Source organism: Anabas testudineus, chromosome 24, assembly GCF_900324465.2.
Source record: "Anabas testudineus chromosome 24, fAnaTes1.2, whole genome shotgun sequence".
NCBI lineage: Eukaryota > Metazoa > Chordata > Actinopteri > Anabantiformes > Anabantidae > Anabas > Anabas testudineus.
The window spans coordinates 8,434,109-8,461,958 of NC_046632.1; the positions used below are offsets into that span (position 1 = coordinate 8,434,109).

The window sequence follows — 27,850 nt, forward strand, 5'->3', positions numbered from 1 at the left end:
AGGCACCATATTAATAGCTGTTAAACTTCAGCACAGTAAGAAAAGTGCTGATAAAATAGGGAAACACAGAGCAACAGAGACATTTTTTTACTGAATGTACATTTTATTAATGCCATTGGTTCAACCTTTGACATTCCATTGTGCAGAAATGCGCAAGTATGTGCGGCAACAGGATATGTAAAGATGTATTTATATGAACAAATGATGCATTAGCTCCATTAAGAGTAAAACTGTTACAAATGTGTAAATATTAAGATTACATCTTCAGACTATCAGACATTAAGGCATGTTTGTGCTAAATGTCGTGTTTTAGCTGATTTGTTTGTAGCACGAATTTCATATTCCACAGTACATCCCTACAGCATCAGTTTGTCATTCTACATTTTGGCAGTGTCTCCTCCTCTTTAAATGTGTTTCTCCTTACGCAAAATGTCTTCTCTTTATTACTATAAGCAGTGTTTAGCCGTGTGTTCTCCTCATCTGGTCGGCTCATAAAGCTGAAGATCTAGTTTGACCCAAACTTCTCCAGTGGGGACTTCATGCAGCAGCAGACGGCGGTTTGTTGCACCTTTGCTCTCCATCTCTTTCTTGATGGTTGCAACTGGGACTTCAGTGCGGCCCAGAAAATCTGAAGAGTCAGAAAGTCTTATTTTATCGAGTAAAAAAATCCAGTACTGTGCAAACATAAATATCTAATGCTTAATATGCGTTGGAGCACATGTAAGTAGAGATTAGAGGAAGTAGAGGATCTAGCATGAGTGAAAATAAAAAGCAGTGAATATCTCTGTGTTGTGTTTCTCTTATCCACTGACCATCTGGTGAGAACTGGTCCTTCTCGAACACAGTGATACACAGGACGTCCTGGTAGAGGTCTTTGATGAAGAACTGACAGTTGAAGTTCCACTTGGGGTTCAGAGTGTCGCTGATCGGTCGAGAGGTGTAGCACTGAGCCCCCATGGTCAGCTCGCAGTACGGGTTACTTTTACCTGGACATAAATGATTTGGGTTTTAAGATAAAAAAGCAGTTCAAGCCACATAAAGTTTATTAGTCGTTATTATTTGAAAGATTTGTATCCCGTTAGAAGACACCACTCACCATTAGGCTTACAGGCCTTGAGCTCCTGAGCTTCAGTGACAGTTACCAGCAGTCGGCCGATGCCGCTAGTCTTCAGGGAACGTGCTAAAAACAAACATAGACCACATTTTTTCTATTGAAACAGAAGCTCTATTTAGATTATTACACATAAAGCATGTGCTTTTTCAGTCCTCCTCAGTTATACGATAGGTATTCTGGGTCTGTCCACTTGGTAGGTAAACAAAATACTATGTTAAAAGTGAAGTGTGCCATTATTACATGGAAACATGGAGCTTTTTTGTGTCCTAGGTGGATGTATGAACAGCACGGAAGGGTTTTTCAAACTGTGCTAAAATAATCTCACTCACACATACCCAGTTCACTTAATCCAGGAATAACTGTATTTACCTTGGTAAGCCTTCTCTCTCTTTTTCTTCTCCGTCTCTATGAAATGCTCAGATGCTGCCTTGATTTTCTGGACCCACACTGCCCTACCAAAACAGTAAAGATATGGATATAGCAGACATTATGTTAGGTTATCGCTAATGTGCATGCGTGCATACCTACCTCTCGTTCAGGGTCTCAGTTTTGAGGGTGTAGACGCGATCGATGTGTGACACATGGAAGAGCGGCTCGTCGCTGGACGGGTCAGGAGGCATTTTCACCAAAACTTCATTTAGAAACAGAGGCTGGGAGAAGAAGTTAAAGTAAATAATTAACATATCAGACTCCTACAAGCAGAGTTCACCTATCCATTGCTCCATAAATAATGAATGCATGTAGTATTTTACCACTATGAAGGTATTCATACTATGTTCCTTTGTCTAACTTCTTACAGTTTTGTACATCTTCAGCTGTATGCTGGTCTTAGGGCTGAATAACTTGTCTGGTCCTGAGGAGGAGAACGGCTTGGCGCTGTGTGTGAGTAGGAGGAAATCGTTGAAGAGGAAAGTCCACAGCTCCCTGCTGCTTTTGGTTTTGTACAGCCGACCGCTGTGCAGCAGCTTGCGAGGCCCGAGGCAATTAGTCAGCGAGTTGAAGACCAAGTGCTGAATGAGAGACGGGAAAGGAAGTTAGGCTTCACTGAGAAGAGATGTAGGAAAGGAAGAAAACACAGAGACAAGCACAGAGTAGCGCTTTAGAGAAAAACGCTTGGTTTTGCTCTTATGTGTGTGTGTTTACCTCTATGGATCCTTCACACTGGACGTGGCTCTGTATCCACTCCAGCCGGTCTGAGTTCTCCTTCTCCCTGACGCCCTCGTTGACCTGAGAGCACAGCTCTTCAGCTCGCTCTAGGGCTTCTCTCAGGGGCCCACGGTCTGCATGGCCCTCTTGGGTGTGCTCTAAAATCTGCCCAACAGCAAGAAATACATCCAGTCAAATTCAAAATGAATGAATTTCAGGTAAAAAGAGACGGGTGGGTGTTGAATATTGTACACAGACACAGAGAGAACGTTTTCCACATACATTCTTTATGAGCAGCGGGTAGCGAGTGATCCTCTGCATGGGCTTGAGAAGGAAACTGGACAGTGGCATTCCTTTACAGCGGTAGTTAGTGGCAATCTTCTGCTCAGGAGGAACCAGAGATGAAGATTTCTATTTTACTGCATCATTCAGAATCAGTTTGAACTATTTTTACGTCATTACATGATTCCACAGTAGCACACGGGTTCACAAACCATACCTTGAGGAAGTTTTTGAAGTCGGGCTGGTTGTGGGTCTTGCTCTGCAGTAGAGCAGCAGCGTTGAGCTGGCAGGAGCAGAAGCGGATGTACGGCTGCATGTGTGCGAGCTCCGACGCCAACAGGTCTCCTATCAGCTGAACCGGCATGTTCTCCCCGCCTGTCTTTTTACGGACGCGTAGGGCCCTGGGGCACAGAGACAAAGATGACGCAGCAGGTTGTGTTTGTGTATAATCCTTAAATTTCAATAGTTAAGGTAAATTCACTGCAGAGTTTGTTCCTTTGACATAAAATACATTCATTTCAGAAGTGCAGAACACAGAATAGATTAAGTGCCTACTTAAGTAGTTTGGTGTTGCACATAATCAGCTCCCTCCAGTTCACAAAGATCATTCCCATCTCCACTTCTGTTAGTCGGCCTGACTCAGACATTGGCTTGTAGAAGACCTGGGACACATGAACAGAAAGGGAAAGAAATAATAGAAATATTGTCAGTGCTTCAACGTCCAGACAACAGACTGGTGATATGGTGTTATATTGGGTGTGTGTACTCATCCATACTTCTAGTACGAGTTCCAGGTCTTCCACATAAGTCTCCTCAGTCTGGATGAGCTCGTGGATGTAACCCTGCCTCTTCCTCTCCTGAGGGGTCATGGTGTCCAGTGTCATCAGGTCAGCACACCCTACAGTGCACACACATGCATGCAAACACACATGCAGGCAGGCAGGCATGCACAAACACACACGCAGGCATGTGCATGGCAAACACATTCCTGTCAATCAGTCATCCCTGTCTGGTGAGAAACAATACACACTTTGCTGTGTTAAAATCTCCCTTTATTATAGTTCTATCATACTTTATTTACATTTAACGCACAGACAAGAGTGAGGCACATCGTAGTTCCAGTACATGAACTTAAGGAACATACCAAGCTATGCTCACGCTAACAACACTGCTACCAAGGATGCTGAGTTAAAGAAAAATAAAGCACCTTTTCACGGTGGAGCGCTTAATCCAAATGATTGCATAGATGTGGATGAATAACGTAGCCGATACATAAGTGAAAGAGCAGTGGAAGACTCTGTGGGTGGTTCAAGTCTTTGAAGATCAAACTTGGCATAACTTGGATGTACAGTAATAGTCAGCAGTGTGTTTTTATCCGAATCTACGCTAGATAGTTAATATCTTGCTTTTTTTTTTGCTTTTTTTTTTTTTTTGCTGGTGATATCACAGTTCAGTACAGGATGAGTCTCCATTCGAAACATTAATAAATGGAAGAGTGGAGTGCATAAGGAAGTGGATAAAATCACAATCAATTCGTTTTAACCCGAGCAATGCGTTAGCAGGCAGCAAGTCAAGGTTACTGGTGATTTAAGCAACAGTGAGTCTTCACATTGGTCCATTTTGGCAAGTTTTAATGTTGTTAGTGCAAGAATGAGCGACCCTGTTAAAAAACTCTGTCATATGGATATATATGATTCATAGCCTTAATTTAGAAAAACTAAATGACTTCCGTCCAATGGCATTTACATAATGTTTTCTTATGCTCTGTAACCAAACTCTTATGATCCATATTTCCATTTATCTTTAGAAAAACTACACTTTTCATGCCTTCGTATCAGAGGCACAAAAGTCTCTAAAACTTGTGTCTAGCTGCCTCTGCCTCACTCCCTTGGTTAATCAGTTAATTAAAGAAACGTTCAAGGGGAAACACAGGCGAGGAGAGAGCGAGTGAGATTAGGGCGAGAAATTAATGCCTAGTAGGAAAAAAGACAGAAGCAAACATTTTAAAGAAGAGCCGGGAAAAAGAGGACAATAAATAAAAAAAATAGAAAAAAGAGGGGTCGACAGATCAACAGAGGACAGCAGAACACCACAGTCCTGAACGAGTGGGGGGGGACAGCGCAGAGCTGGGCTGTTCTTGCTGGCGGCTGGGCCTCCTGTTGCGACAGGGCAAATCGGATTGGCTCAGACAGAAGGGGGTGAAATAGAAGAGGAGGAGGACGAGGAAGAAGGAGAGGAAGAGGAGGAGGAGAGAAGTAAGCCAGCATTACTGTCCTATAGAGGAAAGAAACAAAAAACAGATGAAGTGGAGAAGCGGGAGGGGGGAGGTGAGTGAGATGGAGGAGAGACGAGAGACAGCAGACATTAATATAGTTTTAATATTAATGCTGGATTCTTACATGCAGATGCATTAATAATGTATTTCTGGAAATGTAAATGTTATTACTAATCATATCAGCTGAAGCATGATGATCATTTCTTACGTTTTCTTTCCCCTGATGAAGCACAGACCTTGTGTGTGTGTGTGTGTGTGTGTGTGTGTGTGTGTGTGTGTATGACTCAGAACATCATTAGAATTAAAATTTCATCGCTTTTTGTGTTGAGTTCCTCCTAATTAAACGTCCTCCGTGTTCACTCCTGTTAACACAGATCTGCTGCCGTGAGGACAACACACACGCCGTGAATACTAATTCAAACACACACTTCCTGCTAGGAAATATGCACGAATGTGCGCAAACATCAACTTTTCCGACAAGCTGTGTGTGAACGAGGGCGGTGAATGTACATGAGGAGAATCACACCCTTCCCACCACAGCAGTGATCAGCGTAATGTGAAAGACACTAATAGAGACGTTGGACAAACAAATCGTTATTTCCCAGTGAAAATGTAGCATCAATTTCTGAATGACTGATTAGGATGACAAAATGTGCATGTTTCATTTGAGACTTATCTTCGATTGTGCAGTTCCAGATTGATACAACTCTCAGTGCGGTCTATTTAATACCTTTTTAATAATTTAACCACGCAAACATTTGCATGCATCTGCGAAAGGAGTATCAATCTTCTCAATGATCTCTTGACGTGAAAGCACATAAAGTGTCAAACGATTTCTTCAAATGATTTTAAACTATTGGTGCAGTCAGTACAGGGGTACTTAAAAGGCCCAATCCATTTTTTGCTTGCTTGGATCAGAGGACATTTTACATTTATTTCACTTTATATTGTTTGTGATTTTAAAATATCCAGTGGATTGAGCCCTTTAAGAAGTGTAATGGGTTGAAGTTAACCAATGATCCTTCAGTGATTGACAGAAACCAACTGTTTTAAGCTTACCGTCACTCTCTCCATGCTCTGACATGGACAAGGATTCAACTGTACCTGGAGTCAAGTCAACCAATAGGACTTTTCAGTAAGTGGGAAATTAGTTCTGACATCTGATACAACAGTTTTCTTATACTGTGCCAACAGTGTATTTTTCCCCACCAATAATTCTAGCAGCATGTGTGAGTTATTGATTTTCCTGTCAAATTGCACAACAGAAAAATGATCTCCCACTGAGCAACGTGTTAAAAGATCAGCAGTGCAAATGCAGAAAAAAAAAAATCAACCCTTCGGGTTACTTACATTGCTGGCTGGGGTCTGATTCTGTGGTCATTTTGACGTAATTGGTGGGCAACAGGCCTGTGACCCCATTGGCTTCTCCTTTCCACCAGTCAGGGTTGGTCTTGTCCAGGATGTTGATTAACTGACCTTTGGAGAAGCTCAGCTCATCCCGATTGGCAGCCGAGTAGTCATACATCGCAATGACCTGGCACACTGAGGCATCGGGGACAATCGTGTTATTAAAGGCCCTGACATTTCATGTTCTCAATAAATGTTGAGTTATTGAGTTTCTACATGAGCAGACTATTTTCAGCCATGAATCTAATTCACATGAGAGACTTCTATCTCTCTATTTTTCCCCCTTTACTCGTCTAACTAGTTCAACACCTGCGGTGAAATTCCAAAATAAATATATAAACCAGATCAACTATGTAAGACAACAACAGATTCAGCTGACTCATCACGAACAGGATGTTGTGTTCATGGCGTGGCAGCCGTCACCTGGCAGCGGGGAGGGAGAGGATATGTTGCTGGAGGGACCCAGGAGCTTGACGTGAGAGGAATGAAACCAGCCTCTCTGACGCTTCTTACCTCGAGCCTGGAGGGGAAAAGAGCCGGCGAGAGTAAATCAATCTACTGTTGGTTTCATGTGAATTCTGGACTGATGAATTGATTTTATGTAGAGCAGAACCTCCACAAACTCAGCAGCGCAAACAGTCCATACTGCAATGAGGCTTCACTGCCTTCATAAATCCACCCAAAGCTTAGCTTCAGGTCTGCACAATGACTGACAGATTGCATTTCTAGGTCTCAGCCTGCTTGACCAAGCTTTACAAACATCACCATAGCGACTGCTGATGATATTTGGCAGTTTGGCAAAGATGTGGTACCAGCAAATAATGCTTTTTAAATTTTGTCTGGTCTGCCTTGCTGCTAACTTGATCGGCTGTCTCATTAATGTGACCATTCAGTGAACCAGAGCTACCGCTGGGGCAGGAGGACAAAAAGGGCTGTATGGATTGACCTTTCGCTGCTCTAGAAGTATGACCTTATAGACAGCCCTGTTATTACACCTGTCTACTTCGCCACTGATCTGAGAAGTCATCATCATACAAATGCAGAAACAGCAGTATTTGAGTGGTAAGAGAAACCCTTTTATTTACAACAGACGTAGAAAACACCTTCACTATGCACATTTTAATATCTCCCACTGTGAATATGCTGTGAATTTTGAAGACTTATTATACAGCGGGACTAATATCGTCACATCTGTGATGACCGACCTGCAGTTCCCCAAGCCACCAGCCGGTGGAGTTCTTGGCCAGCAACACGATCAGTTGCCCAGGAGACAGACACAGCTGATGCATCGTCGGGGCGACAGTGGCGGTGACGGCCTGGGCGATCTCTGTTGACCAAACACACACAGCTGAGGAGGATTTTAGATGATGTCAGGAGAATAATAGAGTTAGAGTCAATTGATGGACTGTGTGTGTTTGTATGTGAGTGGCTGTGCTCATGTTTACCTGGTTTCTTGGATGGACCTCCAGGTTTTGACACCTGAATTAATAAAGGGGGCAGGCAAAATCATACTTAATATAGCAATAAATGTCTAAATGACCTAAATATGTATTTAATATTAACACATATTTAATGTTATGGCTGCTAGAAAAGATTAATACACATTTATCTGTTTTATTGTAGAATGGCACATCAAATAATAAAAAGTCTATAATAAAGAATATAAGTATACATTACATTTCTTTTGTCAAGATGATTAGTTAATCAATAATCTGCTTGATTTTTGCAAGATCACTTAAAATACAAACACAATTCTACAGTGTTTTTCTTAGTTATTAAAAAAAAAAATCCACATTACTCACCTCTGGTTCAACAGGTCGGACATAGTTGGACGGGAACACCCCTACTTGGTCTCCTATACATCCTCGCCACCACTCCCCTTCTCTCTCCGTCACCATGACAACATCTCCCTCAACAAATGTCAGGTCCCCTACTTCTGGGCTCTCATACGTGTACAAGGCCACATACTCTGGTTAGGATAGGATAGAGCACGAGGTGCATTAATATCGAGCCTCGATCGTGTTATTCAACCTTGACTCTGGTTTTCACAGAGCTCTTTTTAAAAATGTAATTAAATGTATTTTAACAAATAGTATAGATAAACTATACCTACCCTCCAGCTGAAGAGAGTCAGCTGAGTCAAATGCCTCCACACTAGAATAAAAGCAACGTATAGTCGTGTCAGAATTACGTTAAACTCCAATTTGACATTAAAGCAACGTGTGTGTCTGATCTTGTGTGTCTTCGTACTCCGCATTGCCGCCTGTCTCCAAAGTGACATAGCTTTTGGGAAACCATCCCTGTGTCCCGTTGAGCTGTCCCAGCCACCAGTCGTCCCTCTGCTGCAGCACGCTGATGATGTCGCCCTGCGAGAAGCTCAGCAGCACAGAGGTGACATCGCCCACACCGGGGGAAAGATTGAGGTGAGTTTCTGAGGTGGCTGACCACGAGGAGACAGCACGAGCCAGCAGAGGCAGTGAGGACTGAGGAGGGAGAGTAGAAGAGCAAAACGGTTTCACTTCAGTCACGAATGATCATTCTCTAGGCTCCTCATTCCCATATGGACACCCTTACAATATTGCTGTTGTGAAAAAGCCATCACACTTGACACTTGTAGACCAGGAGACGTAACCTACAAACGCCAGACCTACTAACACTGATGTTTTCTACTGGGAGATGGAGATCTGTAAATGTCTGTTTGACCCACAGAGAAGCAGAGAGAGAGAGAGAAACTCCCAACAGAGAGGGGCTATAAATACACAGCCGTGTATCATCAACACCGAGCACACCAGTCAGACCCAGTTCCTTCGCCGCCAAAGCCAGTTTACAGCTCAGATACATAAAGGCAGGTTAACACTGCATCAACAGGAATCCAATCTATAATCATTTGCAACAAGTCTGCTAAAGTTTTCATTCAACACCTTTGGTTTATGTGCAAAAACCTACAAAGCCAGTGACACTTCCTATATGGGACACACCGTGCTAAGATGGTAAACATGGCAAATACTGCTAAACAAACTAATTGCCACCGTGGTGATTTGAGCTAGACGCTACTGTGCCACCAGACATTTATTTCCTCTATTTGATGCCTGACAACACAGCACAACACAGAAACTCCAAAAACAGATAAGTCCCATGTTGCTCCTGAATAAAACATTGCTTCTTCTTCTTCTAGAAAATGAATGCTAATCTTTGAACTGACACAGCAACAAAACACAATTTCAATTTTGCTGCTGAAGTAGGTCACTGAGGTTTTTTTTTTTTTTTTTTAAAGATAATTCAGTCAGACCTGGAGTTGAAAGTAAACAGTACTCTTCTCCTTACCTGTGAGGCATCTGATTGGGCGGGAGTGGTGTTGTCACCCACGGCCTCCCCATCTGGGACTCTGGGTAAAACAGGAGGGACAGACCATTAGGGAGGAAGCTTACAGACAAACAAAAACAACCTAACAGTTCAGTGGCATACAGTCCACCGCTCCATGTGACTGTTACTGACTAGCAGACAGCAGGAAGACTCAAACTCCGCTGCCATCTTTAGAGCAGAACTGAAATATCACACAGAAAATGTCTCATCCTCGTCCTCCTATGTTACTTTACCCAGCGTGAAGCGGTGGTGGCACGCAGGACGTTCTTCCAGGTGAAGGAGGGGCAGCGTCAGTGGTGGAGGAGGTAGGACACTTCTCTGCGTAACTGTGGGGGAACCAGCCCCTGTTTCCACGGTAACTCCCACACAGCCAGCCAGGCTCACCGACGGTCTGCTCATCCACCTGCATCATGGAAAATGCACTTTAATCACATCAAACAGAAATACCAAGGTGATGATAATTACTGTTACAGCCCAATTATATATCCAAGGGTTAAATGTGAACAATATCAGTGAACAGATGTGAGTGAGTGAGTGAAACATCAGCAGTGTGCTTATAGTGTGAGTGTGTGTCTTGTACCTCTATAAGGCAGCCTGCATCTATACTCAGCTCATCTGCGTTGCGGGCAACGAACGAGTACAGAGCTCTGTAAGCAGTCAGCTTAGATGATCGCTGAGCCACCAGCGCTGGCTGCTGTCCTCCTCTTTCCTGTTCTTCTTTCCTCCTCCTCTCTTCCTCCTCCTGCTTCCGTTTCCTCTCTTCCTCCTCCTCCCTCTTTCTCTTTCCTTCCTCCTCCTCCTCTCTCCTTCTTCTCTCCTCCTCTTGTGCTTTCTCCTGAGCGGCTCGAAGGCGAGCCTGTGCCTCCCTCTCCTCCTCCTCCCTCTGTCTAGCCCTCTGCTCTTCCAGCAGTCTCCTCTGTCGGGCCTCCTCTTCTTCCCTTTCCCTCTTCTCCTTTTCCTTCTGCTCTTGGTCTCTCCTCTCTTGCTCTAGCTTTGCCCGTCTAGGGGAAATAAATACACACCTTCAGTGTTCACAAATCAAGCCATTCACACAGATACCCCCAAGAATCCAGAGAAACAAGTAATGGGTCATTGGAAATATTCTGCTGCATGCACCACTGCAAACAAAGACAAAGTGACATGTTCCCTCAGACTCACCTGACTGCCTCCTCTTCCTCCCTCCTCCTCCTTTCTCTCTCCTCCTCCCTGTGTCTCTGCAGCTCTCTCATTTTCTCCTCTTTGACTCTATACAGGTCGTCCAGCACAGCCTGCTGTCTCACTTGCTTCTCCCTAAGCTCCTGATGCAGTTGTCAGAGAGAAATAAAGACACATGCATCAGATAGCAAAATAATGCAACAATCGTCATAATCACTCATCTCCAGGTGATATGCTGTATTTGAAATTACTATTAATCAACAAGTTACTGTTGAGAAATGATAACAGTGCAGTAACAATCATTCCAACATGTTACACTAATCACAAGCTAGCAGCCATTCACAGAAACATGCAGATATGTAAATATATATTTTTATGTACATGTACATGTATGCATAAACTGAGATATGTTTGCAGGTTAAGCCTTCTGTGTGTGTTTTACCCTCAGGGTGCATCCTGTTTACACAGAAAACAAACACTAGAATAAATTCCATGGAGACAAAACAATGAAAGGCATGGTATTAATGCAGAGCTCCATGTAATAATGAGTCCAAAAGCAAAGTAAGCAAGAATTCAGGACCGAATTGAATCATCACACAATGAAAATGAATAAAAGATTGGAAGAGTGTGACTTAATGGAAAACAAGAACTTGAAGAAAGCAAATCATCAAAAGGCTGGATGAAGAGGACTACACAGTCGGGGCTGCGGAGAGAGAGAGACAGAGAAGAAGAAGGATAACCTTGATGAGAAGAAAGAGCTGGCTGAGGCAGGCCAGCAGAGACAGAAGGCCCCGCAGAACACAGTCATCCATATCCCCAAGCTACGAAAGAAGCACAGTGCGATGATGGAGAGAGGGAGAGAAGGGTGGACAGAGAGTGGAAGTAAAATAGAATAAATAGTGATAAGGAACGGGATAAAAGAGGAAAAAGGGGTTAGGAAAGAGAGGGAAGACATGGGAAATAAGAATACAAAGAAATAAGAAAGATGTTCCAGTAGTGGCAGAGGAAAGAGAGAAAGAAGAGAAACACAGGGGTTAAACAGTGAAGCAGTTAAGAAATCAAAACAGAGCAAAAGAGGAAGAGCTGACTGATACATGCAGCAAATATTAGTCTCAGATCAGACAAGTAGTGAAGGGGGCATGACATCATTCTTCACTGCTGCTGTAATATCAGCCGGTGAATGTGTATACCCGAGTCTGTGTGTGTGCAATAATAGCTGGGTGATGGGGTTTTCTTTGCCTGAGGGGTAAAACTCTAAAGTTACAGTGACCAGTTGAACGAGACTTCACAGCAACATTCAGTTTTTGTACTATTCCAGTAAAAGTGCATCCTAAAAGCGAAACAGTAAAAACAAACAGCAATCGGCTTCTGGTTTGTAATATTGATGCTTCTGATCTATTACTTATGAAATATCACTTCTTCATGGTCTAAAGAGCCAATTTCTAAATTTCCTCTTCGCCTCACTACATCCAAGTTTTTCTACAATATGTCGTTTGAAGAACTCTACAGTGGCCCGAAGCCTGAATTGCTCTCACTGACCTTAAGCTCCTTGTTGTACTGCTCCATCTGAGCCAGTTTATCTGTCGTTTCCCTTTCCAGAGTGTCAAGCTGGTCCTTCAGCCTCCGACAGTTCACACCTTTCTCTGCCACACTCTTGTTGAGTGTAGACAAACTGACCGCTGAGAGGCAAAAATCAAATGTCAAAACCAAGTTAGAGAATTCAATGAATCATCATTGGCGGTGGGCGGTGTACGTCACCCACTGGAGAGTTTGTTGAGGCCGATGTTTCGCAGCTTGTCTGTCAACCTCTGCTGTTCAGGGACCAGCTGGGAGAGCTTCCTCTGCCACTCCTGTGTAAAACACAGAGGATCAGATCATAACACATCTTTTTTGGAATAATTTGATGCACAAGGTTTCATAAGACAGACATTTTGTTTAACCTCAAACTGGATCTGCAGCGTGTTGATCTCCGCGATGCGTGCATCCCTCTTCTGATTAATGAGCTCCACCTCTGCCTTCTGAATCCGCCTCTTGCTCTGGGCGTCACGGAGACGGTCTGAGATCTGCTTGTGCTTGTTGCCCTGGGAGACCAGATGATGCCAGCGTGTTCCCAATCTTTCATTATCATTAGAAGCTTGTAGGTGCGTGAGTGTGCGTGTGGTCTTACCACAGCCTCCAACTCTAACTCTAGACTCTTCTTTTTGGCCCTAAGTCGAGAGATCTCTTCCTGCTCCCCCTCTCTCCTCCGGCCCAGCTCCTCTTTCTTCCCTCTTTCCCACTCCTCCCTCCGTTGCCGCTCCATCTCCTGCTTTGCAGCCTAAAAATATGAAGAAATATGGTCCAGACACAGTAGTTTAATACAGAGCGTCTCATAACTTCTTCCACTCACCTCCTTCCTCTCCAGCTCCCTGAGCCTCTCCTCCTCCCGTTGTCTCTCCATCTCTCTCTGCCTCTCCAGTCGCCTCTCCTCCTCCAGCCTCCTCCGGTTCTCCTGCTCCCTGGCTTCCCTCTCCCTCCTTTCCTGGGCCTCTCTCTCCTCCCTCTCTCTCCTCTCCCTTTCTTTCCTCTGCTGATCTTCTAAGGCCAATCGCCGTTTTTCCAGTTCGGCGCTGCCTCGTGCAAAGTTCTCCTTAAGCTTATCCTCAAAGGACACTGAGAAGAGGAGGGAGAGAGTTATGACAGGGAAAGATGAAAGAGTCACTAACACACTCACTAACTAAACACACAGTGTGCAGAACATGCCATACCGCTGCTCTTGGTCTTTTGTACAGGCTCTATCTCTGGTGTGTCTATTACACAGGGTGTTATGTAGGGTCCTGTTCCATTAACAAGCTCACTGGACTTTGTTCCTCCTCTGCGAAAATAAATACATAAACAAACAAACAAACACGAAAAGAGATGAGACTGTAGTTTTGTCAACATATGTTTATGTTTGTTACCTGAGAGAGGGAGGTACCAGGTCTTGAGGCAGTGTGAGTGGTAGAGGGCGACCAGTTTTAGCCATGTCCACCAGATGCATTGCCAAAATGAACTCATCAGCTCGCAGCTGGCCGTCCTTATCCACATCTGCTAGGGTCCTATGTACAAATAACCAAGTAAAGAATGACAGATTGTTTCCTCATATAGTAATGGGACCAACAACTTAGCAAACAGTTGGTTATTTTCTCCTAGATAAGAACAGATGTGATTTTATAAACTTGACAAATAAAACGAAAAACAAAAATACCCATGTTTTTTTTTACTTTTATTTCCAAAACCAAAATGAAAAAACGGATTGGATTGTTATCTGGAAGTGGAGTCATGACAATTGGACTTCCTTCTTGTCATGTCGAAATGTTTCACTACTCATCCAAGTAGCTTCTTCAGTCTGAAGATAGCTGGTTAGAGCCCAGATATGTATGCTCCAGGTTTGGTCCCACTTCACCCCTGGCCTGAATAGGCTTGTTAGGTGAAACAATAGAAGGGGAGGTTGTGAAAGCATGTAATAGTCACACCCCTGCCAACCCCTCTTACCCCCTACAGTCGTAAGGTGAGGCCCACCTGGTGCAAGTGTGAATTGGGCTCTGTGAATTTTCAGGGAATCGATGAAAGGGCAGCATAATAAATAGCAAGGCTCATGCAAGGCTTCCTCCACACCTCTCTCAAACCACTTGTATTCTCTGTCCAATATGTGGACATCATTGTCCTCGAAAGAAAGTCCTTTGTCCTTTAGATGAAGGTACACAGCTGATTCAGGTCCTGAGGTTTTGCTCCTCCTGTGCTGTGCCAGTCTGGTCTTTTGCGTGGACGCGTCTAATTCCCAATGAAGAAATGAAAATGGAATATGAGTGCCTGTTATCTGTTTTTTTCCCGTTTTGATTCGAGCACAGAATAGGAACTTGGAAAACAAACCCTCATGCGTGTTTTTCATTTTGGTTTTGGAAACAAAAAAAAAAAAAAAAAGCGTGTTTTTTTTCCCGTTTTTTGATTTTTCATTTTAAATTGAAAAACGAATGAATGAATGGTACACAGATTAAATAAGTCCAGCATTCACTCTTCTCTTGGCTCTGTTTTGGTCTTTTGAGGGAAATATCTGGCAACTTTTCAGCAGCTAGATATTTATTTTCTCTATGTGCTGTTAGTGGTGAGCAGGCACTGTACACTAGGTTTATTAAAGGCTTCTGGCTCAAAGACAATGAGCTGAAAGATAAAAATGTTCCATGCAGCACTGAGGGGAGAGGCGCTGCCTATTGCTCACCATCAGTGGGTTGTCAGCACAAGTGACCAGTTTTGCATTACACTGATTAGTGCAGGCTAATGTCATTTCCTCACTTTTATGAATTTAAAAAGGCACACAGCAGAGGAGTGGTTTCCAGCTGGGTAAACACACAACACACACATACACGTTGCACTCACCAGATGGTAGCTAGCTGAGTCTGAGTTAGATTTGATGCCATCAGTGCGTTCCTAACCTGAGGTCCTGGGAATAAAATGTACATCAGAAATAATGTTTATGTGCCAAGTTCTGTCAAGTAGGTTTGAGAGTGAAAGAGTGTGTGAGTGCATGTGTGGAAAGGGAAAACTGACCCAGAGTGCACTTTCAAACAAGATCACTTGTGAGCAGTCAAGCAGGCCAGAGGAGCTGATGTTGATTTAGTTTGAAGAGAGTGTGTGTGTGTGTGTGTGTGTGCGTGTGTGTGTGTGTGCGAGAGAGAGCGAGGCACCTGACAAGTAGCCACTCATGAGCTTGTCCAGCGTGTTGAACTGCTGACGGTACTTGAGTCTGGAGGCCTGTGGGACTGCCCAGTCACTTACACCCGTCTTGGGAGAGTTACTGGCCAACGACGTGGTCGAGGAGGAATTTGAACTATGAGCAGAGAACAGAGAGACATGTCAGCATGCCAGGATATCATCTAAAGGGAAATGACACAATAATATGATGTGGTCAGTATCCCTTTTCTCCCTTGCATTCAAACCACGACTTAAAACCACTAATTGCTCCGAGACTCCCCGGTGTTATTTCTCAGCTCTTAATTAGCTGCAGAGGAAGCTGGTGCAAACGACCACATAGACAATGACTGTCAGATACAGTACTTCCCGGCTATGCTAATCAGCCTCTGTTTTTATTATAAACAATGCATCTGCAGGAATAGCTGGGTGGAACACTCCTCAGAAATACAGGAAGAGGCTTCAGGGAGACAATGGGAAATGCAGAGTGATCCTCCCTTTGTCCTGGGGGCTTTTTCCCTGTGTGTGTGTGCATATGACTGTGGATGTGGAGTGGTGCAGTAAAAACCCACCATAATAAAACTCGTGATGTGTCTCGAAACAAAAACAGGTAAGAACAATGCGTCCAGTATAAATTTAGAGGCTGTAATAGCTGGAACTAGAATGAAAAAGCGACTCACAGGCTCACAGGTGTCCATGTTGACACTTTTCTTACCAGCTTCTGTGCACCTGAGGTCAGGACTTCTTGTATGACCAACTGGGCCATTGAAAACAATGAAATCAGATACTACTCTTTTACTGTTCCCAAACGACACAAAACACCATGCGAAGGATAGATGATATAAGATACTACAGTTGTGTTTTACAGGGAATCTAGCTGTCACCAAAACGGTCCAAAACCAGTTTATTGTTCGCTCCTAATTATGCTCCACCAGTATAAGTTTTCCAGGCAAACATTATGTGCAACAAGAAGAAAGGTTTGACTGACATAAACGGAAAATTACAACACTCTCATATTTCCATGGGTTTTTAAAATAGGCTAATAAAAGATATCAACATAGGACTTACATCTCTCATAGTCTTGACCAAAGAGATGGATCCACTAATTTGTTTGGATAATAAAAAGGGCAACTCCACATTAACAGTGAACTCTTCCTAAAATTCTTTCCCTAATGTTTATGCCTCTAAACAACCCACTTCCTATTGTTTCCAACCAGAAGATTTTATTTCAACACGGCCTTCCTGTTCTCCCTGTTATCTATGTGCTTAATCTCTGCCTGTGCATTCTCATCCCAAACCCTTCCCTTCAAACTCTGCTTCTTCAAAAGCATTAAATAGGTTGGTTTGGCAGTGTGTTACCCTTCCCTAACAAAAAAAAACGGTCCATTTAAAATACTAAACATGCTTGATTCCATTTTTTTTCTAACCTCTATTAGATTTTGTAATGATGGAGGAAATTGAAACTAATTTCTCTATGCCATTAGTATAACACAGTTAATCAATGCAGCATACATTTATTCATATTGTGGGTCTCACCTGCTTGATCCAAGGTCCAAGAGAGAGTTGGCCTTTGACATGCCAGTGGATGGAGAAAACACCATAGGTGAGGAAAAGCCAGAGAGAGGGAGCGCTGAAACAGTTAGAGGCAGTTAGTACAAGTAGACTAGTGAACTATAAGTGGCTGCGCAAAAAATACATGTGAAAAATAAATGTGAATACCTTCGTGCATGCATGCACATACATTGTGCACATGGGTTTCTTACACAACCGCTCACATACAGAGTGCAGTTGCCCTTGAACATGTCTAATCTTATCTCCTCATACTGTACTTTACAGTCACAGCACACAGAACACCAGCAGCAAGGTTATTGACATTTGGCTAAAAACAAAGGCATCGCAGTTGTCTGCAACCCTGCACCAAGAGGGTTTGTCTGCAGAACTGTGGCACTAATATTTTCATACGAAGAGAGAAGGTGGTTGAGGACAGAGGTAACAACATAATTCACATTCACTCTCATTAGACTTCTCATTTCACAGCCCAGATTTTAACTTGAACATAGTGAGATTAAAGAAAGCAGCCAAGGGACAGATGGAGAAGGTGAAAGATGAAGAGAACAGAGTGAGTTAAAAGAAAAAGACAGAAAAAAACGGTACATATGCACATCCACACCTGACACTGACTGTCTTTGATCTAATAGGTACAAAAACTGCAGTAAAGACTGTAGTGACTCATCTGTTTGGTGATGAAAAGCAGTTCTTACTGAACGCCAGCACCTGTTATGGTCATGGATTTGTAATCCATGCTACTTTACTGTACCACTGAAGCTCAGGACCTGATTAACTGCCACTGATCACATTGCACGAGCCATTTTATTAATAGTTGCATCATTAAAATATAAGAAATTTCTTAAAGTAGTAAAGAATTGTACGAAATACCTGCCAAAAAGAGCAGTCGAGCTCAAGATTTTGTTCAGGTTCAGTTTTATGGTTTGGTTTTTATGGCTGAGAAATGTAATACATTTTATTGCCAAGGCTTTAGGTATTATTATGATTAATTTATACTTTATATGCATTCATGGTAACATAACAGATAATGTTTGCACTAGCACAATTCTGTGTAGGTTATTTTTATCACATGTTGTGTCCTTAAAAAGCATTTTGACCAAGTGTCAAGTTAAATATGTTGACAATATATGTTTATTTGCCCTGGATGAAAATCCGAATGGTTCTACTGCAGAACCAACCTGTGTTATTGGGAACGAGTGGTGAGGTGAGGAGGTTGAGATTGCCGTTGGGGAGTCCAGAGTTTCCCAGGTTGGTGATAAGGGGCAGAGTCATTGGCGTTGGCACCAAGGGTTGCACAGAGGGCATGGGAGGGTTAGCCAGGATGGGTGTTAGGATGGGAATGCCTGACATAGCTGACATGGATGACAGACCAATTGACAAGTTTGGCATAGAACCCATTCCTATAAGGAGGAAACACACAGATGAACATGAACGGGTTCAAGAGACAGACGAACATAAACATTAAAAAGTGGGTTACTTTTATTGTGAAAAAGGGAAAACCCAGAAATTACTGTATGTCAATTAACCCATTTTGAAACAAAACTCCTTTCTATCTGACAAAATAACACTCATTATGTTATAAGGGACAGAGTGAAACAGTGGTAATTTTAAAACTATCCAGTGGATTTACCAAACCGTGCCGATGAAGCGAGTGTTGAAGCAGAATTGGACACAGGAGGCTGCTTCATGATCATTGGCAGGGTTGAGGGTAAATTTCGCCCCTGAAGCTTGAGCTTAATGAGCTTCATAGCGATGGAGAACTCCACTCTGTCCATCTTCCCATCGCTGTCCATGTCAGCAAGGTTCCTACAGGAGGGAAGGAAAAGACTGATCTGACGTACGACATGATTTGGTCAAAGCAAAGTGCGCATTCCAAGTATTGCTTTGTCTTTGTTAAGACAATAAGAAAAGCTGAGAGTCACACGGGGGACAAACCTCTAGTGGGACTGAATTCCTGCAGTTTGGTCCACACAAACAGCAAAACACACACACACACACACTGTTTATTGCAAATATCACACACACACACACACTTTCTCACCATCTCACACACACACGCCGTTTACTAGGAGGGGCTGGCTGTGAAGGAAGTGAGTGCTCAACAGGAAGTTCAAAGCAGGCTGAGAATACCAAACAAACTGCGACTAAAAACAAACCTTGGACTGACTGACCCATTTGCTGAAGCTAAAATTTTGCATCATTGAGGACAAAGACTCGTTCAATGTGTTGTCGTTGTTACTTACCAGATCTCAGCCAGGACAGAAGCAGGCAGGCCGGACTGCAGGAAGAATTTCCTCGCTTGTTCTCCTGCACATCGAATAAATAACGAGGGTTCAATAAAGATGGCTCACTGGTGACACAAGACAGTGTCCATAATCAAGCATTTAGCCTGTTTCTAATGTCGACAACCTACCTGAGACATAGCCAAGGACAGGACAGAGGCTGTCAAACTGCTTGTCGTGTTTCCCTCTCTCCTCTGGAGTGATGGCCCACACACTGGCTCCACCTGGGCAAAACCAAAATGCTTTAAAATGCTTTAAATTCACAATCAAACAGGAGTGTAAGAGCATGTTTCTCCTTCTCCATTCACATTCCACACACCCACAGCAAAATACTGTAATAATACAACATGTCAACAGTTACTGGTGCCGTCATAATACAAACTTTCATGAATATAACAATACAATGGATAAGGGAGAAAAATGATCAATATGAAATAAGAAATCCCAACTATTTTCAACCACCATCTGGTAACGCACACAATTTCTGCAACACATTTAATGTGCCTAAAGCAAAAATGCTAATACTGAAGTCAGTGCAGTGTCTTTTTTACCTTACCACCTACAATGTCTGCATAATTTCCATTCCAAACGAGATCTTCCCCTCAAATGAGAGCACTCTTAACAAACTCCAGACAATGATTAATGTATAAAAATGTCCCGTCAGCTTTTTTTTTTCCCTCCACTCTGTTCCACTCTTGCATTTCTCAAGGTAAGTTCAGGGTTGGCCATGAATTAAATATAAAATCAAACGTGCTGCGTGATGAGGTATGAAACCCACTTCTTACTCAATTTCACAAGATTCCTTTAATAGAGTGGGGTGAAAGATATATCAATAAATCATACAAGAATTTGCAAAATCAACATTAACATTCAGGCCTATTGAGAACTTTTTCTGACAGAGCTCTTGCATAATATCACAGCTCTGAAGCCTCTTTTATAAATAAATGATTGACTGTGTGGACATAATGCACAGATGGGCCTGTCCATGTGGCAGTAACTAAACAACAGAGATGTAGATAGGGAGACAGATAATGAACTAGAAATGTGGCGATGTGGTGATCACAGTGATGCAAACCTGTTAAAAAAAATGTTTACACTGACCTTGCACAACAATTGCTTTGGGTTAGCTCTGTTTGTTGAGAATTAGTCCATCAATAGCTTATCATTGATTAAATGTCGTGCTATGAAAACATATGATGAAACATTTCTGTCAAAACAATCTAATTGGAGGCCATGCCTTGAATATTTAAGAGTGCTGTTGCAGAAATGCGACATAAAAATAAAGGTGATGAGGTGCATTTCCACATATTAACCAAAGAGGAACAAGGCTTACACAAGAAGCTACAGTGACTTCATGTCAGGTCTGTCAGGGGAGAGTAGGGTGAGCAGATGCAAAATATTCCTATAACTAGAACAAGAACAGAATTGCAGTATGATGGTTTTAATACGATTCGCAGCGAATATATGATTCTTTGGGTTGTTCTATATGCTTGTATAGACCTGGTATGCAGGCTGTAATTTATCCACCAGCCTCAGGAAATACCACTCTGCCCATGATGGAACTTCCTCCCCAGTGCTAACCCAAACAATCCACCAGCTCCCGTTGACCGCACACAGATATATTACATGTACATCCACGAGGAATGACAGCAGACCGCTGGACTAGTGTGCATGTAGAGTAACAGAGAACATTGACCTCACTTGATCATAGAACATTTATGTTTTGTTGCCACTGTAAGGCACTGAAATTTGCTTTACATGTACTGCATGAGCAGATATGATCAAAACCTGACGGCTTTTTCCTGGGAGCTGAAAATGGTTTGTTCAGGAGCGAACGCTGCAGCCTTGAGCTGGTTTCCAGTGTCAAAAACAAACTCACTCTGCCCTCAGCCACCACAGCAGCACCTGTTCAGGTATGTGCTTTTTCCCTGACAAAGCCAACGTTGGTAGCTCACAGTGCCGACCTACTTTCGGCAGTGTCAGCAAAACGCAGGCACAAAAAGGAGAATGTAATTAATCTCGCGCCAAAATGTGAGTATTCTTCACATTGTCTCATTGGCTTTGACAGACCTCATTTAGAAGCTTTTTGTAAGTGAGAAAGAGAGGCCATATTTAGCACAGTGCCACTGGGACATGTAGCAAGCATGGCCACATACACAGGCCCGTCAGTACATTCGGCGTGTGTGTCAGCGAGGACTGGATGCTCTTTGAGTAAGTGGGACATTGCAAAGCTCCTTGCGCAGAAATCTTCTGTGGCCTGACACTTGTCATATCGTCACTCAGAGTGAGACCAGACAAAAACATGCCAAACGTCTGAATGTGTAGCAGATAAGGGCGAAATCGAAGCAAAACAAGACGCATCACAACAAACCTGGTGAGAATAGGAAACTGAATATTGCTCATTACTGTACTGTAATTATATCTAGAAGTAAAAGTCTGCTTGCAAAATCACTTTACTGCTAACTGGCCTTGAACTTATCCCATTTAAGAGTCAGTGTGGCTGTGTGATATTTACATTTCTGACGTATTTAAATTGGTTCAACTGGTAAACTTGTTGACATTTTGGGAAAAAAAAAACAAACACTTTATTGCTTTTATGCCAAGGATTTGATGAGAAGGTCAATATCTCTCTCACGTCTGTACAATACTAAAGCCCGGAGACAATTATTCTAGCCTGGCTCAGACCAGGTGTACACAGAGACACTGCCTTGTGTGGTTTCACTTCAGTCTCCGTGCTGTGCAGCACGCCCAAGACGCTTCAGCCAAACCTCCAGACACTCAGCACTTGTCTTCTGGGGAAACCCCATCCCTGCTTTCGTAACTATTTGTACATCACTCGCTTCACCTGAGGACAAGTTGACACTTCGTATAGCTGCCCTTTAAACGAGCACAGACTCCTCTCCTTCTCCAGGAGTGCAGACTAACGACTTTAAAATCACCTCATTGCAGATTCACTGGGTTAACGAGTGCAATATCACAAAGAGCTCAGCCTTCCAGACTTTCCATGGAGAAACTCGTCACATACTGATGTTGTGTCTCTTTCTCGCAGTGTCTCTCTGCTGGATGGGATTACAGCTCAGGGTGTAGTAGTGGGGGCTTTTGCTGTTTGTTAAACTGCAGAATTAGTCATGTGGACACACACAAAACATACACACTTTCTCTGAGCTATTTCTCATGGCGGCCCTCTAGGCGCAGCAACTACTGTTCCGTGATCAAAGGCTACAGACAAGAGGATTAGCACACACACACACTACGTAGTGAGCAGTTTTGTCTACACCAAAGAAAAATGAATGCATCGCCTTTAAGACTGAGAAACCGAGACTGTCCCCACACACAAAAACATGCACCCAATCAGCTCATGATTTGCATAAAATTAATTAAAAGTCATTATCTTAAGTCCCTCTTTGCTGGATTTTTTTGATGAAATAACCCTATAGCCCTGTAGAAATATTGTGGGCTCAAAGATGGGTTCAGTTACTCTGAACCTTCAGTGCAGGAACAATATCCTACAAACTCAATATCGGGTTTCTCAATACACACAAGCAATCACACTCAAGGAGTTCAAACATAAGAAAATCTATTTAGCTGTTCATTGGTAAGCTCTGGCTCTCTTTTTTTGCTGTTAAATTCATTTTCAGCCCTCTCCAACTCTTTTTTGAGTGCAAATTTGCCTTTCTGGACGAAATATAAGAGCACACACACCTATAAGGCAATGACAAAGTGTTCTTACCATTCATGGCTGCAGGTGGAGAGCACGGGCAGAGAGGGAAGTCCTCTTCTCAGCTGGCTAGCTCTCAGACATCTGCAGAGAGAGAGAGAGAGAGAGAGAGAGAGAGAGAGGGGAAGATATGAGTGTGATTGTTTGTGTGTGTCACAGAGCGAGAAACGCAAGAATGTGTGTTTGAATAAATCAATAAAGAAGAGTGACAAGAAAAAAAAAATCATCATCTGCTAACAATAGAAGACAGACAGGGAGACAAAAATACAGAGAAAGACAGAGAGAGTGAGGGAAGATAGACAGTAGAGGGATGATACAGAGGAGGGAGAAATGATGGTGGTCTGGGGGGGAAGGCTGCGTTCACTGTTGTCTGCTCTCAAATCACAGATGGCGGCTAAAGCCTGCAGTCTTTTGGAGCTTCTGTATATCTTTATACCTGCACTTATATGCAAGGACCAAGTACCATTTAGTTTAATCTTTTATTAGAAATATAAATACAGGTTATAGGAATATGAATATTATAATTTTAGGGATATAACGTACTGTATGTCTGAGTAGTGCTATACATTTTGTCTATTTACGAATTTGCCTTGTTGGTAAAATATTTCTCTCTAGAAATATTGATGTTTTTGGCTTGTTAATAATATTTATATTTGTTTTTTAACGGACATAAATTTGTTTCATCAAATATTTATCTAACGTGTATTATATCTACACTAGAAATACAAATAGTTGTCTTATAAAGAATCTAAATATTTGTCTTATTAGGAATATTTATTAAGGGTATAAAATATGAGCGCCAAAATAATTAGTTACCATTGGCATTTATGATCAAGAAAATAAAATGTTTATTTTATTTATCTACATCACATACATAGATAGGCCCACGCACATAATGCTTTTATGTTAGACTATGAGTCCTATGTGCATGGACATAAACAATCCTCCGATGTTGTGGTTCCACGTCTACTCCATCGTTTCCCGCCCCTTTAATTTCTCATTCTATTAATCTTCTTCCTTCGCTTTGCTAAAGCTGCTCGATTATTTTTCAGTTCAATTGCTCTGGCAATATACCCCTCATGTTCTTGATCACTCATGCTTGCTATCCGTTCAAATTGAAAATTTACACTTATTTACTGAGGTACCATCTTTCCTCTCTTTTCACTTTCCTCCCATAGCCAATGAGCAAGTTTCTCCTCATCTTTGATTCCTTCTTCCATCAAATCATTCCTTCCCCAATTTAATTTTCTCCTCTTTTTTTTTACAATTTCAGCTCTGCTTTATGTTGTCCATGACTTACTTAAACATACAAACTCCCTCAGATGACACCCTGACCAATTTCTGTCACCCCTTCCTCTCCTTCTTCCCTTGTTACATTACTGCTCCATCACTGGTCATACCTCTTTTTGTGTGAATTCCTGGAGGGTTGACGTGGTTGTTGTAGTATAAATCATTCTCTGCACATGCCGACACTGCCAATTACTTAAGAGCAATGAACCGCATGCAGCGGTGTATGCCTCTGCGTGCACTTGAATATATGTGCTATAGTGCGTGGGAGCAGTCTCACAAACAAAATGAGCAAGAAAATAACACACAGCAACAAGAAACAGTGCATTCGAAGTCCAAAACCCCAAATTCATTAAGAAAAGTAGCTTCTTGAAAATGTGAAAATACCAGGTAACAATGATGTTATTATAACTAATCACTGGCTAGTCTTCAAATAGTTTTCTGTGTGCAGTTGTTAGTAACTATAATGGCTAGTTTGAAACTTGCAGTTATGCTCTGTACAAGAAGTTATTTTTGTTAGCTGGTGTAATTTGAGATGTTATTATGTACAATGCATAAATTATTAAAGAATAAAGAAAACTTTGCTTCTTAGGAGCTCAAATGAAGCTGTATGTGTAACTTAATCTGTGATATATGAAAGCTTTTCTCACGTTTCAAGTGTGTGGCGTCCATACTGAGAACATGTGTGTATGTATGTGCAGCTTCACTCCCTTATGCAAACACTGGATGACGGTATTTAGCAGACTCTCATCCACCCTCATAGACAAACACTTTCGCACCCCGAGGTTTGTGTGGTTTCCATAACAAGATGATATCTCCTATTGGCTATGTTAGAGAGCCTTCTTTGTTCAAACAGGACATATCCAGGATAAAACAACACAGAGTCAACAGAAGGCGCAGAGGACACCCTCTACATCAACACTCCCTGCACCTTCAGAGGCTCACAACAAGGCATTTAGGCATTTCGCGAAATTAGCGTGCGATTCCTAAACATCCTGGGGTTTATCTTGTAGCTCAGCCCCTGTTGATTGGACACTTATGTCATAGAAACATGTGATCTCACAGTATGGGCGGCTCACAGTGACGATTTAAATGCCGCTTCCAAGTCACGTCAGCTGGATTCTGTCAGATTCTGAACATCATCTGCACAGATATTATGCACAATAACACTAGAGAGTCAACCTCTCATGTAGGTCTGTGTTTCAATGTCGGCAGCCAAAGCGGAGTATCCCACACATCCTTCCACCCCCTGATACGCCTTGATGTTGAGGAATGCTACATGTAGCACTTTCAAAGTTTTTGATTTGGGGAGCCGTGTGGGTCACTCTAAGGGCCAGCGGTTTGCTGCGCCACTGCACTCGGTGAGAAAATGAATCAACAAACCTTTGACTCTGCCCTGCATGTTGATTGACACCTGTGTGCACCGCGCAGGACCGGTCGGATATACGTATCAATGCTGCGGCCTGTGCGCATGAGCGTGTCTGACACACACTCCTCCACACAGAGAGGGACCCTGTTCTTACAGACACAGCCCAGGAAGCCCTGCCGAGCCCGGAGAAGAAAGAAGCCTGTGTGTGTGCATGTGTGTGTGAGAGCGTGTGTGAGAGTGTGTGTGTGTGCTCTTGTATTTTTTGCTAATTCAAGAGCACAGAGGAGCACAGATGCAAAGAAATCCACAGGCCTTCCCCTGTTGTAGTGCAGGTGAAAATCAGGGATGGTTCCACAAGAAATAATCATTCTTAAATGAACTCTGTGATATATTTGTAGCTCAACTCACTGGGGCAATAATACAGCTTCTTTCTTTTCTTTTTAACTCTTGAAGGAGGTATTGACATTAATAGTGCTGTAACTGTCACATGACTGTGCACCCTGAACGTCCATCCGTGTGTGTTTCGTGTAATTGTAACTTTGTTTATTGGCAGGTGGATTTGTAAGAGTACCTCTGCTGGGATGGGCCAAGATGTCGTAGGAAGTGCACTTTAAACGGACTTTGCCTCTTCAGCAAATAAAATCTCTTCTTTCTGTTTTCACCGAGAGCAGCGGGATACACACACACATCCTCAAACACACACACACTAAGCAATCTTTATAATTGGAGTCCACACTGCAGTGGAATGAACACGAGCAAACACAAACTGCTAAATTTGTACCACTCATCTCATACAGGAGTGGGAAACTGCACCGGTGCAAAACAAACTAAACGCCTGATAACGCTTTTCCACGTCACATGCTTTAAAGCGGAGGACAGCAGGAAAATAAACACACATGACGGGCTTCACGGACGAGGCCACGCTTGCGCAATTATTTTCTAAACCTTGAACAGATCGAACTTTAAGTAACCCTCTACGTGTATATATATATCTGTATATATCCAATACTCCTAATAAGCCACATGTGAAAAAATGTATGTTAAGGACACTGTGTGCTGTATGAGCAAGGCTATCACAGACAATCTCCAGAGCCCCATGACTTCCAGAAATATCATACTTATTTATTTATTTATGTTCATGATAAAGATAGCCACATCTGTAGACTTCCCAAATCTGTGGACTACATTTTCTGGCCATTTTCTAGCCCATGAATAAATAAATAAAGTAAAAAGTAAATAAATAAATAAAATAAAAATGTAAAAAGTGAATAATCTGTGGAATGATTTCTTCTGGCATGAAACAAACAACAACAGAAAGGGTCTCTGCATGTTGGCCCTGTGTGCAGTGTTAGGAGATGGTTGCTGTTACCAGACCATTGATAATCTGCTACAAAATTGCCAAGGGAAATATTTCCCTCATCTGTCATCATGCATTCAAGACACTTGGTGCTGCCAAACCGATGCACTGTCTTGCAGGGAATCTGCAGCCCACAGCCACAGCTTTGGTCACTTATCATACATTTTCTCTTTGAATGCAGCTACTACACTAAGTTGGGGGCATTTGTTACATTTGCATTTACACACACTGAAAATAAAGATAAATATTGCACATCTTATTTTGCAGCCACATAGGGTGTTTTCTCCATCCAAAGCTCAAACAATAGGCTATCACCCAGTGTTAGGCTGCAGGGTTCAGAAATGAACATCATCATTTAAATAAATAAATAAATAAAAATAAAACGAGCAGATCTCCAGCAGCTGGAGGAACCAGTGATGATCCGCTGCACTGCCTCGCCTTTTCTGTTTCAATGAATAAAGCAGGACATCGCACTTACCTCCCAGTGATGAGATTAGGATAAAGGTCAGCTGCGACAGCTCCCACTATCTGTTACATTTGTTCCGTCTTGTTAAGCGTAATAAAGGTTTCTGCTCATTTACCTGTTGCGGTCGATTACCGGTGCTGATCCGACATCCAGGCTGGCAATCTGGCTGCTCAGGAGGGAGGAACCGATCCGGCAGTCGGGGCGGGTGTGGACTGGAAATGGGCGTCTCCACCCATGACTACACATGGGACTTCCGGGTAAATCTGTCAAAATAAAAGGGATTTATGCTTATTATTTATTAAAAAATCAAATACAGTGTGTCGAAAACATACAAAACGCTATTTAATAAAACTTTG

The 27,850-nt window shown here is 42.6% G+C and overlaps 1 protein-coding gene across 1 annotated transcript; it reads right to left on the minus strand.

The window, feature by feature from the left end:
- Positions 1 to 133: 133 nt before the first annotated feature.
- Positions 134 to 27,686, minus strand: itsn2a (intersectin 2a). Its single transcript, XM_026341046.1, has 38 exons — positions 27,610 to 27,686; positions 23,028 to 23,099; positions 19,429 to 19,521; positions 19,259 to 19,322; positions 18,646 to 18,821; positions 18,194 to 18,415; positions 16,986 to 17,079; positions 15,446 to 15,588; positions 15,138 to 15,201; positions 13,682 to 13,819; positions 13,490 to 13,596; positions 13,132 to 13,394; positions 12,910 to 13,059; positions 12,683 to 12,823; positions 12,505 to 12,592; positions 12,282 to 12,421; positions 10,746 to 10,885; positions 10,168 to 10,588; positions 9,821 to 9,990; positions 9,549 to 9,609; positions 8,475 to 8,707; positions 8,338 to 8,378; positions 8,027 to 8,193; positions 7,670 to 7,703; positions 7,430 to 7,551; positions 6,648 to 6,744; positions 6,168 to 6,359; positions 3,319 to 3,440; positions 3,098 to 3,204; positions 2,760 to 2,943; positions 2,543 to 2,641; positions 2,258 to 2,425; positions 1,912 to 2,124; positions 1,643 to 1,764; positions 1,484 to 1,566; positions 1,097 to 1,180; positions 813 to 986; positions 134 to 628 (listed from the first exon to the last, which is right to left on the minus strand). The coding sequence occupies exons 2-38, from the start codon at positions 23,032 to 23,034 to the stop codon at positions 477 to 479; spliced, it is 5,076 nt and encodes a 1,691-aa protein (XP_026196831.1). The 5' UTR covers positions 23,035 to 23,099; positions 27,610 to 27,686; the 3' UTR covers positions 134 to 476.
- Between the last annotated feature and the right edge of the window lie 164 nt (positions 27,687 to 27,850).

Excerpts from the sequence above, each read along its gene's own strand:
- itsn2a (XM_026341046.1), bottom strand. Across the intron at positions 13,597-13,681 it reads CTGGTACCTCCCTCTCTCAG|AGGAGGAACAAAGTCCAGTG; the intron begins GTAACAAACATA and ends TTATTTTCGCAG. Across the intron at positions 987-1,096 it reads CAAGGCCTGTAAGCCTAATG|GTAAAAGTAACCCGTACTGC; the intron begins GTGAGTGGTGTC and ends ATTTATGTCCAG.